At 33.8% G+C, this 13174-nt stretch overlaps 1 protein-coding gene across 1 annotated transcript in view; it reads left to right on the forward strand.

The window, feature by feature from the left end:
- Positions 1–11933, forward strand: part of LOC309627947 (UDP-glucuronosyltransferase 2A2-like) — a 57316-nt gene extending 45383 nt beyond the window's left edge. The window contains 5 exon segments of the mRNA XM_082390355.1: positions 365–513; positions 3008–3139; positions 5632–5719; positions 6186–6405; positions 10411–11933. Coding sequence (XP_082246481.1) covers positions 365–513; positions 3008–3139; positions 5632–5719; positions 6186–6405; positions 10411–10690 — 869 coding nt within the window. The 3' untranslated portion in view covers positions 10691–11933.
- The last annotated feature ends 1241 nt before the right edge of the window (positions 11934–13174 follow it).

Genomic DNA, 13174 nt, shown 5'->3' on the forward strand with positions numbered 1-13174 from the left:
AATTTATTTCCTGAAAGAACTTATTTTTGTGAAAGAATTTTATTTTTATTTGATTTTATTGATTTTATTTTTATTTTACATATTACTGTTCTTTCACTACTCAAACATTCTTTCTCCCTCCTTCCCACCTCCCACCTTCCTCTCTTCCTTCCTATTCTCTTTCCTTTCTTCCTTCCCTCCCTTTCTGCCTCCTTCCTTATTACTTTAAATTCCCTTTCCTTTTAACATCTAGACGTGATAAGTAATCTAGAGAAACTAGATTTATTTTTTTCCTTAATAGCACATCAGAAAATTAGTGGCACAATTTTTCCCCAGCAAATATTTATGCTAATAACTTCTAGCCAACTTTCTTCATTTTCTCCAGGAAGACCCACTACGTTATGTGAGACTATGGGGAAAGCGGAAATTTGGCTAATCAGGACATATTGGGATTTTGAATTTCCTCGTCCATACTTACCTAATTTTGAGTTTGTAGGAGGATTGCATTGTAAACCTGCCAAACCATTACCTAAGGTAGGTCTATTACAGTGGAGGGCTTTTTTGTACCTCATGATAAAATCCTGATTTTCCCTTAAAGCTTACAGTGTCAATAACAGAGCTATGCTGCTGGATGTCTTCAGCTTGCTACACCAAATCTATTTTCAAAATCATAGGGGTCTTTTACGAATGATATTACTTTCTTTTTACTTTACTTTAATATTTAAGCAGAGAATGAAGTCTGCCAACTGACATGTTAAAAATATCATTGTGTCCATTGTATAGATATTGGATTGAAGAACAGGAAGCTAGAGCCTTGGAAATCACTAAGAAGACTGCTGTAGTCTTCCTAACAAGCAGGATAGAGTTATGAATAGGGACATTTACTACAATCATTTGAGTGATAAAGATGCTTTCGTGAGTCTTGGCAGACTCTTACTGACAGGCTTTGGTCAGTAAGAAGAAGTTAAGTGTTGATGGAAGACATGGAATCAGACAGGGCCTCTTGGAGAGCAATGAGATTTACTGAGCCAGGAAACAGTTAGTTGAAAAAGTTTTTTGAGATGGCAATGATGAGTTCAATTTCAAATTCACTTTAAGAAGTCTAAAGAGTTTTCAGGTGGGGATTTCTAGAAATCATCTGTTAATACAAGGTTTCAGTCTCAGCAGAGAGCATTAGAAATAAATTGGGAGTCATCAACATAAAGTAGAAATCATAAAACTGAGAAATCCAAACGCTGAACTGGTTCTTTATGACCATGATATCAGGGGGTTTTTGGGAGTAAAAAAGAAAATCATATACCCATATTCCAATGTTATCAAAGAATAAATATGGACTGCCAGAAATATTGGAAGAAAACAATATTGAGAAACAAAGGAGAATAATAGGTAAATACAGTAAGAATATTGTATTTATCTTTATCAATAGGCAGTGGAGAGACAGATATTCATTTGCTTGGGTTGTGGGTAAACAAACATAATCTCTGTAGAAGATAGCAGGTTAAACGGTGTTCCCAGGAGAGTTCTTGATTTCTGTTTAGAGTAAGATGGATATTGAAGTTTAAAACTTTACTTCAGGATTCTGAATATGCTTTTCATACCAACTAAGGTATAGCTGAAGACAAGCTCTATTGAGTGTTATTACTGGAGATAGTAAACCAATATCTAAAATAAATAAAGGTACAGAAAGAGATAGGACATATCCCATGGCTCATTAGGTAATACCTTGCCACATTATTGTGTTTATCCTTCCAACCCCACTTTTCACATGCAGACAATTTCACCAAAATGACTCAGACATGTTTCACAAGATGGGAAAATTATTCCATCCCAAACCCAATTATTAATATAGATATTTGGGCAATACTAATCTTGGCTTATATCTCTGATGAAAGAATTATGCCAGTCACTGGATACACAGAATAGAAAAGAAATGAGAGTTAAATCAAGAATCCAAATCAAACAGGTAAGTGTGTAAGTCTTAATATACCTGTGTGTATATGTGCCTGCATATGTGTGTGTGTGTGTGTAATGTTTTTTTATTCAATCACTATCTGTTTAGGGAGTTGAATCAAAATGGTAAAATACCAATTCCTGGGACATCAGATATTCTCTTAACATTAACTAAGTAAAAATAGCAGTCTACTTTCATTTATGGCATTGTTCTTCCCCTTGTAATTTTACTAGCCTTAAACTGAGAAACATAGTGATTGCAGGGTGACCATGAATAGTTACAAAGAGATGACATATCTCTAGAGGGTGACATTTACGTAGATTATGTGAAAGACCCCAATCCCAGACTTTGCTATGCCTAGTTTGCACAACTGTAAGTGATGATCAAGAGAATTTTATTTGCAGAGAATCTGTGCTAAGGCTTAAATTTTGGGCACGCAGCTAGTGTAACACTCTTGTGGGAAGGCAGAAAAACACTGTCTCATAAGTGTTATCATGATTGTAGCAGGAATTTAACTGCATTATCATCTTTTCAAATATATTACTATATATACCATTTCTTAAAAAATCTTTTTTAGCCCTATTAATCAGGGAAATAATAAACATGAGAAAAATATTCTGAACGTGTAACAGGAAGTTAGATCAAGTTATTCATAATTTATTGGATGTAAACTGGCATGCTAAAAATTTTAAAAGCCTCATTCAGTACCCTTCTTTGGGCTTCCTTCCAAGGAATATTTTTACAAGTTTGCAAACAGCTCTGTTGGTTCATAAAATTAAGCCTTGGGAGTAATAGTTCCATGTACCATGAGAACATCTGCCTCTTATCGCCTATTCATTTTGTATAATGGTTTGGTTCCATGTCTTTATGTGTAATCACTCATTATATATTTAAGCCGTAGTTTTCAGAAATACATTTCCTCTTAAAGAGACTAGATGGTTCTATGTGGCAGAAGACAGAATCAGTCTAACAATGTCCCTGACACTTCTCTTGAGTCTGCCTATTTAGAAATGTAGGAGAGCCTTTTTCCCCCTGTGATCCTGCACTTGTGTAAGAGAGAGAATTTTATCTCTGCAGGAAATGGAAGAATTTGTCCAAAGTTCCGGCGAAGATGGTATTGTGGTGTTTTCTCTGGGGTCAATGGTCAAAAACCTCACAGAAGAAAAAGCCAATCTCATTGCCTCAGCCCTTGCCCAGATTCCACAGAAGGTTAGTACAAACTCCAGTCGTGGTGGGCAGCCGTTCTGCCAACTGGAGAGAGTGTGTGGTTAATAGTACTCTTTCTAGATGGAAGTTGTAACTCATCATACACCGAGCAGAACTGGCACCACCTTTAAGTAAAAATGTCTCAAAACATTAAAATGTATTTTGGGCACATTTTACCATTTGCCTACTGAGACTTCGCATTACTATGAAAATACATCTTTTTATGAAGTCACTTATTTTCAATGAAATAGAGATGAAAATGTTAAGATTCTAATAACCTTTTACTCTTTGAAACCTTATGACTTGCACTGACTCTTCCCAAAAGTTCTAAAGTGTGTTAGCTTCAAGGTCCAGGAAAAGAGAGATTACACATACAGTAGAGTAGAATCATGTTCAAGAATATACTTTATATTTCTAGGCTTTATTAGGATTCAATTAAAGTATAGTTGGTTTAGAAATAGAAGCCTAATCTTTCTAAAATAAATTTTCTACAGTTAAAACAATTAAAGATCCTAATGTTATTGTCAAACAGTATATATTTTCTAATTTATGACATTCAATTAACTTTAATTTTGTTAATTCTAGATTTCTACTCTTTATATACTTCCATTCACAAAATACCCTGTCTCTTTATATTTTTATATTAAAGTACGTAAAACTCTATAATTGTAAGTGTACTATTTAGGCCTGTCAAAACTCTGGATTTTTATTTTTAAACTTTTCTGTTAAAGTTTGCCACCTATTAGTATTTAATCTGAAAATCGTCATACAGAAAAGAAAAAAGAAGAAAGAAAAAAAATTATGTAACAAAATGTTAGCATCCTAACAACATACTTCATTAAATAATAGAGTATAAACAAATCCTCTATTTCATTCCCCCTCAAAAACAAAAAAGGGAGAAAGAGAGAAAAAGAGAGAGAGAAAGGAAGGAAGGCAGGAAGGAAGGAAGAAAGAAAGAAAGAAAAAAGGAGGAAGGAAGGGAGGGAGGGCAGAAAGACAACAAATCATCCGAAAAGCAGCCAAAAAAATTTTAAAGCTAATTATATTTTTGGAAAACATTACATTTGAAACTTAAGAACTAGGATGGCCTCATGACAAGTAAAGTTACGTAGTATTCATGTTCGTTTTAATGCTTTTTAACCCTCATATTCTGCCTAAACTAGTCCTATTTATTTTCTATTTCTTCACACACAATCTCACTTCCAAAAGCTTTTAAGCAATAATACTATATTTAATAGACTATTAGTACAAGCCCTTTCAAAAAAGGTAAAGGCAAACAGTTTTACCTTATCTCTCAACGTTTGCAAACTACCTCTTTTGTATGTTCCTCTCAACTGTCACATAAAGGAGGATGGGCTAAGAAAGGGCGGGTTTGTGCACCACCTGCCGGCCATTGAGGGCAGAACAGGATGCTTAGAACTCAGAATTTGGAGGACATGTGCACCCCTCACACCCGCCTGGCTGGGATGTTAAGTCATTCAATATGTCAATGTCCCAGACTCTTTACTGATGACAGTGGTGATGCTCTGCTCCAGTCATGCCTGGTTTCCTGCCTGGGACGCGCCTGAGTCCTTGGAGCCATAGCCTGGGGAACAAGAGAGTCAGCCTTTTAGGCTACCTGAAAAAAAACCCCTCTATCCTGTCCCTAGAAAAGAGCTGCCGGTTTCCACCATCAGATTCTCCACTGGATCTTCAGCCTGTTAGGCACAGAGAACTGCAGCTCTGCTTAGAATAAAATCTTCCTTGATAAACTACTATGCAACCTGGATCAGTTTCACAAATAACTGAAACAGAAGATGAAAGTGAAAAATGTTTGGACTTGTCCCCATTTGGGAATTGAGGCCCAGAGTTGATTCCAAGAAAGCAAGAGCTATCTGAAGCATGTGGAATACAACTGTCATGCCTTGGAGCTTGTCAGGGAGGGAAGCAAACTTCACTTTTCTCTCATTTATCAATTCCTCTCAAAATACAAAGAAATAAGGAAGGACATTATGCTCATGACCCTCTCTATTCAATTATATTTTTATGCAAGAAAAGTAATCTGTGCTCATACCAGCTATAAAATATCTGAAAACAAAATAATGGTTATAGATTTAAATATGATATATTATATCTTGAATATCCAACAAATTATTTAGAACCCAATCTATGTTTCTTAAATTAATAAAACTTACAAATTATAATTTTTCTCCTTTCAGAACATCAAGTGGTATTTGCTGTTTTCAGATTTTAGTATACTTTTTCTTGAAAAACTTTCTTCACAATATTCTTTTGTTTATGACTTAAAGTTAACTGCTGTAACAGATATAAGTGAACATCAGTTGTTTGAACTTTTTATGAACTTCTGTATGCTTCATGTAATACCTCAACACAGGCTTTCAAATAGTCAAAAAAAAAAACTAAGATGGACTATATGATTTCTAAATAACTCTATGGCCTTAAAATGCCTTAATTTTGTGTTTTTACTTGAAAAATTAAAGCATTGTCTTCCACAGGTTTTATGGAGATACAAAGGAAAGAAACCGGCCACATTAGGAGCCAATACTCGGCTCTATGACTGGATACCACAGAATGATCTTCTTGGTAAGACCAAGAAAAAAAAGCTGTACAGTTGGATGATGGGCAAGTAACTGTTTAACAGCAAGTAAATTCAATAAACATTTTAAATATTTAAATTTCCACATTTTACTTGCAGTTTTAAAGCAGATATAATTAAAGAATTGGCCCTTAATTTCATAGATTGATGCTTACTCTGGTTCATAAAAGAGAATCTTCAGTTAAGACTCTCATCACTCTTCAAGTTTCAATTTCGGTTCTGATATGACCTCCTCAGTAAGTCTTTCTAGACAACGCAGAGGAAGTTAATTCCACCTTTTTCAGGCATCACGATTTTCTGAGATAGCAATTCCCCATGTTCTTGGCTTTTGTAGAAAACACTGCCTTCTTCATTGAGTTATCCAATAGTTTTTTCCCCATCTCTCTCTGAAATTCTGTTAATGTATCATGTATCATGAAATCCTCACCGCTTCTCATCCAATCCCCAAACTAGGTCATCCCAAAGCAAAAGGTTTTATCACTCATGGTGGAACCAATGGGATCTATGAAGCTATCTATCATGGGGTGCCTATGGTGGGAGTTCCCATGTTTGCTGATCAGCCTGACAACATTGCTCACATGAAGGCCAAAGGAGCGGCTGTGGAGGTGGACATAAACACAATGAGAAGTGCAGATTTGCTCAACGCCTTGAGAACAGTCATTAATGAACCTTCGTAAGTACTACTACCTTTAAAGGCTTGTCATTAATTATGCTCCCCAGCATACTCAAAAATGTCCAATGTTTCATGCATTTCTAACTAGTGTATTTTCAAATAAGAACTATAACATGACCATTTAAAAACTATTTTATTATTTCATTTCCCAAATTGCTGAAGTGATTGAGATGAAAAAACAAACTAAGATTTCAAATATTCTATTAATGTTTTTTCAAAATAAATAATGTTGGTGATTACATAAATTCTTAGCTATTTTTCTGGATAATCTGCTTATTTTATAAATAAATATATATGTTTATTTAAATATTATAACCATTCAGTAAGTACAAAAATGGAAGTGATAATTCACCCAATATTGATCATTCAAAAATAATCATTGTTAACACTCTGTGTATATCATTAATCAGTATATGCATATATACAGGGAGGAGTCGTTAGAGTAGTCAATAATTTTATAAATATTGATTGATACTATATATGTATTTTTAAACAAAATTTTAAATTTTATCTGATTCAGCTAAAGATAAAATAAATTTGTAAACTACATTTATAAACTATATGAACTTTAGATACAGATCATTATATCTTAATATTTTTCTCTGAAAGGTCTCACCAAGGTTGAGAATTAATATATATATACATAGTGTTTATTTTTAACAATGTGTTTTAATTTTAGCCACTAATAGTTGAATTGGAAGTTATCTCATCTCTAATATATATTACTTAAATTTTTGATTTGTCAATATTTATGGCACTTATTTTTCTCACAGTAATTCAATCTTCTCACATATTTTAAGAGAATCAATGTTCACCATTGAATCAGAGGTTCTTCAAAATATTTTGAATTCATTCTTAACTGAATGCTTCATGTGGAATTTTCTTTCATCAAAGAGTTGTGGACTCCCTGAAATCACAGTTAACAATATTTGCTCATTGCCTTGATGGGAGGATGACACCTATCTGAATATAACATACTTAGATCTCACTTTCTTTCCTTTTGAACTGTGCAGGGTTACTTATGATCTTCTGGCTTTAAATGCTGCTGTAGGGTTTTGAGGACTTTCTGATCAGTATTACTTTTTAAGAGTTTCTTGTTCAGCCTGGAAATAGTATTTTTTAAATACAGAAACTTAAACCTGGTATATCCTTACCATTTGTTTTCTACATTTTTCTGGGATTATAGTGTGTTCTTTTACCACTGTTAATCTAGGATGAAAATTATTCAATTTTTCTTTTCAGAAATTAATTTTTTTTGTTTATTAAAATGTCTTTTAGTTCCATTTTTAAACTTTATTTCAGGGACATCAGATTTTAATATTCCCTATGTTAAAATATTTGAGTTTGTTTTCTTTCTCTATTATTTTCTAACTGTTCTAATCATTTTTTGCTTTTCTTAATTTACTGAGATTCCATCAAATAGTCCATAAATTAGTAAATTCACTTTTTCATGAACATTGCTTGCTATTTGTAATTTTCTTATTAATCCTTTAAAGTGCTATTTTTAACAACTAATTTCAATAGCTCACCTTGTCTTTTGTTACCTCCTCTTGTTTCATAATCTGATCCTCGAGCTCTTATTCATAACTCTCACATTCTTACTCTACTCAAACTTTCCTCTTCTTTTGAATTATGTATTATGCCTAATTACATTCTAAGTCCGTTATTTTTATGTTCTTTTCCCCAATACTGTGTAAGTTGCTGTCATGTTTTTCATCTTGCTTTCACTATTTGCTCCACATTTGTATAAATACCTTATTTTAAAATTTGTTTCCAGTTTATCTCAGACTCAATTATTTTTATTCAGAGGCAAAACTTGAAGGATAGTTGTAATATTCCATTCACATTACTGAAACCTGCAATTTAGGAGGTAGGAGAGAAGGTAAACTTAAATGGAATTTTTTGCAGCTCTTTTTAGTGGAACTAGTCTGTGAAAAACCATCTGTTAAAACCCTAGCAGCAAGGTTTTCTAGACAAAGTGGTCAATGTATTCATTTCCAAAAGGGAAGACACTCAATATCTGCCTTGAACTCATCCTAAAAAGTCAGCCCTGGTGGTCCATTTTCCCCTCCCACTCACATTGCAGTCAAAAGATTTTTGTTAAGATACATATTCAAATCATAAATTTCAGAATATTATAGCTATCCTCAGGATCTGGAAAGGGAGGTTAGGAGTTTCAGCAAGGCTTACTATGATCTTTTGTTTCTCATAAATGATGATCTTGATGTCTAATCTATTAGGCTATTACCAAGTTGTTAATTGCTGATAATTTGGTTCATTTTACTAAATATCAGAGTAGGTAAATTCTGTAATTTTTAAAAATTCTACTTCGTTTTATAGAAGGCTTACTAAATTTTCTTGTTGATTTGAAAACTATTGATGTGAAAAAATTATACTCTTAGAATTTCCCAGGAAAATACCTGAAATTACTTATTTTAAAAATACCTTAACTTTAACCCTAAACTTAATTCAAGTCTGAAATTATCTGGGAACAAAAGTGTTTAGTGTAGAGTATGTATATAATGTATTTATATTCCATTTTCTTATTCCTTAAAGGAATTAAGGAACACGAAGATTACATTTAAATACATAAACCATAGCAATTTCATAATATTTTAACATAACAGTCATAAAACAGTGTACAACAAATATTAAGTAATCATCTTAATGGGCATAGTCATATTTTATCTTATCTCATTTGTAGGAAAGCTTACTGTATTTTTATTTGTATTCACATGTGCAAGTGTATCTGTCAAGTATATGCACATTTCAAATTTTAAATCTCTATCTATAAATGGAGAAAACCTTGAATAAAAATATGATTTGGACAGAGAGTCTCTTATCACCACTGTAGTTTGCCTAAAATGTATTAGGATGAAACTTGTGTAACTACTCTTCTAGTCCTACCTATATTTCAATCCGGTTGAAAGAGAGTATGAAAACAACAACAAAAAACAAAACAAACAAACAGACAAAAAAGAGAGAGTATGACTATTCTTTCTCACTGTGCACAAAAAAAAAACACAAGTAAATTACCTCTTGCTGCTGGATGTTGTGTACCATGTTCACTGGTGAATGATGATTACATTTCTTCTTCTCTGATCCCAACAATGTCCAACTTGCACCAGGACATCTCTTCACATCTCTACCTTCTGTCATCTTCATGTCTCCAGGTTGGAACTTTTATCTCTAACACAAAACCAAAGGTAAACATACTAATTCTGGCTCAGCCACCAAGAAATCTCCAGTGAAGACAGAACATGCCTTTTGAAGACATACCTATAACTATTGTTGTTTGAGAGACTATTAGAGTTGTTAACTATTGCTCTTGTGGTGCCACATTGATTATGGGCTTTATGCTAGTGAGATATTTCTATTTACCTTAAAAACTCAAAACCCGTGTCCTTGTCATTTCTAAAATTACCTTAATATCTTCATCCAATCTTGACACTGCCAATATATAGACACTGTCTTTTGCATCACAAAGGCACAGGTGTGCACAATGGAGGGATTATCACAGTGTCAAGATCTCAGACATTGCAAAAATGTCTCACTACTGTTGACTATCAGTTTCTGTTTCTGTCATCATTAGTTAGTCTGACATTAGAGGCCATGCTTATGGACTCTCTAATGGGTATTTTCTCTCAAAATAGGGTTATTCAGAGTCTTGGTCTGGAACAGTCCTGGAAACTATAATTCACACAATACCAAAATTCCTTCTTGGAAAAATGAGGCTATACATTTACAACTGACTTATTCCATCTTTTTTGTACGTTTGCATTTTACCACATTCCGTTAAGAATATATATCTTCCACACCCCTCTTTCACAACTCTTAACATGCTATGCGACCAGCAAATTTCATGTCACAGCAAGAATTAAAATGTTTTTCTCAACATACCTATGGCTTTTGGCTTGCATAGCGTATATCATGTATCGTATACTTACTTTTAATGAAAACAAAAGCTCTATAATTTCTATGTTTTTGTTTGTTTTTGCCTACCAGTTATAAAGAGAATGCTATGAGGTTATCAAGGATTCACCATGATCAGCCTGTAAAGCCCCTGGACCGAGCAGTCTTCTGGATCGAGTTTGTCATGCGCCACAAAGGAGCCAAGCACCTGCGGCCAGCTGCCCACGACCTCACCTGGTTCCAGTACCACTCTTTGGATGTGATTGGGTTCTTGCTGGCCTGTGTGGCAACTGCTGTATTCTTGGTCACAACATGTTGTTTGTTTTCTTGTCTAAAATTTGTTAAAACAGGAAAGAAGAAAAAGAGAGAATAGATCTTTCTAAGTTTGGTAAAGGCTTGTATGGGCAATTCTGTTCATTCTAGCCACAATGGCCTTAATGAAAACATAACATCTTCATCCTGTTTTCAAAATTCCCATTCCTCTCTACCTTAAGCTAAAGTCTAGAATTCAACAATAGCATTAACTGGTGGGCATGTCCCATTCTTCTTCTGTCTTTTCCCAGGTGGCTTTACCCTCTTCCTCAAACATTCCTGACAAAGGTTCACTAATAATTTTATGTTTATTCTATTAATAATATCAATTTTTTCTTTATTTTTAACCTTAAGTGATATGCTGACTGACAATATGCTGAATCCTGGGGAACACACAAAATGTAAGCCAAAGTTGATAGATGCAGGGACCACAGAGAAAAAAATTCACAAGTTCCTCTAGAACATACAAATTAGGAAACCATCACAGGAGACTAGTATATCATAAGAGTAATGATTTCATTTGTCATAAAAATAAGTCTTTCTGCTTGCCCAGTGTTACTGGGGTCAGAGCACGAATTGATAATAATTGTGATGGCACATCACACCATGAAAGGTCTACAAATTTCCATTAAACACATAGATAATCATACCCACATTCCTGCCTTTAGTCAGCAAGTATTCTTGTGTGCCCTTTAGTGCAAGAGACTGAGCACTGCCTTCAAACAAGAGATCGATTGAATCATTGATTTTTTTCTCAGGGACAGAGAATGTAAGCAATATGTTAAGGGGGAACAGATAATTTTTAGAAAAAAATAACAAGAAATATAGGAAAATTTTAAATTAATTTTATGAAAATTTTAATTTACAGTACAATTGATAATCTTAAAGTTAAATGTCAATTCATTATATTTAAAAATCATTATGCTCATAATCTACAATTGCTATTTATAATCAAAGGTGTAGTTTTCTGTCAAAAACAAATATTTACCTGAAAGATACGATTATTATATTAGTTTTCAGTCTCTATCGCCTACAAATTTAAATTCATCAATAATTGTTATGCCAAGGATATAAGATGTTAGCAGACCTGTTTGACCAAAGATACGTTGTAGTAAACATGCATCAATGCAGAGCACTAAAGAGAAATGTTCATATTGGATTCAGCTTTGCATTAATTTAACAAATAGATTAAAGATTTTACTTTCTTTACCCATCATAAACTTAAAGACATGTCTAATTAAAGTTTTAATTTCAGTATTTGATATATAATTGAAGCAATAAATGACATCTATCAGCTTACTGAACTTTTTGAAATTCTTTTTTATTTCAATATGGTTTATCGAAAATTACTTCCAATTTAAAAATAATTGTATCACCAGAACATACAGGTATTTCCTCTTGAATATGTACATTACTGAAAATGCAAATAAATTTTACAAATTTTTTTGTGAAGGCTGAAAATGTGTTTGTTAAATGCTGTCTTTCTAAAAGAGTGATTCATGCGGATACATTTTGACTTTTACAATTATGTTTGGGGAAGAGTTGTTTATGTTTGTTCTATGCTCAATTTATTTCTGGTAATTAGAATGTAGCAAATAGCTAAGATCTAATGAGAGGTGGGCTGGCCATCCCTGGCCCTGAACACTGCCCAAGTGCAGGCACCCATTTGGTTTGACTTACTTCAGCTCTATAGCTGCTGCTCACTTGATTTCTCCCTTTCTGCCCTCTGATCATCTACAGGTTTCTTCCTTTGCCTGAGAATCATCAGAAGTCATCTGGCAAAAGTTCCTGGGTGATACCAACTGCATTAGCTAGAATAACTGCAGCATATATTTGGATTTTTTTTTAAAAAAAGGTTAAGAATGGACTTTCCTTAGCAGTCATTCATAAAACTGTTCATTCTAGGGTAATAAAGCAGAAACCAAGTCCCATCAGCCAGGGTACTTATACATAAATCTTACTTTCTCAGACCTTAGGTATGACCAAGAGACTGAACTTAATAGTTTTATTTACTTTGTTCATAAACATTCCACATGCCGTTTATCCTCTGGTCAGGGTTCTTTACCTGATAGGATGATCCAAATCTTTCTCCACTCCAAATCAATGTGAAAATATGTCTTGTCTGACTGGTTTGCCACAGCTTTCCACTGACTTTTACTATGGGACATCAGAGTACTGAGATGGATACTAGGCATAATTTTGCCTACACTTATCATGTGTCGGCAACCTAGTTTATCTTTGGTATTTTGGATAAATTACCACAGCCAGGAGAGTAAGCCCTTCTCTAAGTGAATTCTGATGCAGAGGAGCTCAAAATAATTAAGAGGTATGCATGCTTCCAATCTAAGTAAATTATGTCCATATGCCTGGGTGGAATCACTGCTCTCTTGAGAAATGCAACCTCCAAACTGCCTGTCTCCAAGTTGTAATAATGAAAAACAAACTTGTCTAAGGGAAATAGGGAAGCATACTTGTTAGAGGATCCATTCCCACTTTCAACCCCCTGATATCGTAACCCGTGTATTCAAACAGAAATACAGAATAT

The sequence above is a fragment of the Balaenoptera borealis genome (genome assembly GCF_965194805.1).
Source record: "Balaenoptera borealis genome assembly, chromosome: 4".
NCBI lineage: Eukaryota > Metazoa > Chordata > Mammalia > Artiodactyla > Balaenopteridae > Balaenoptera > Balaenoptera borealis.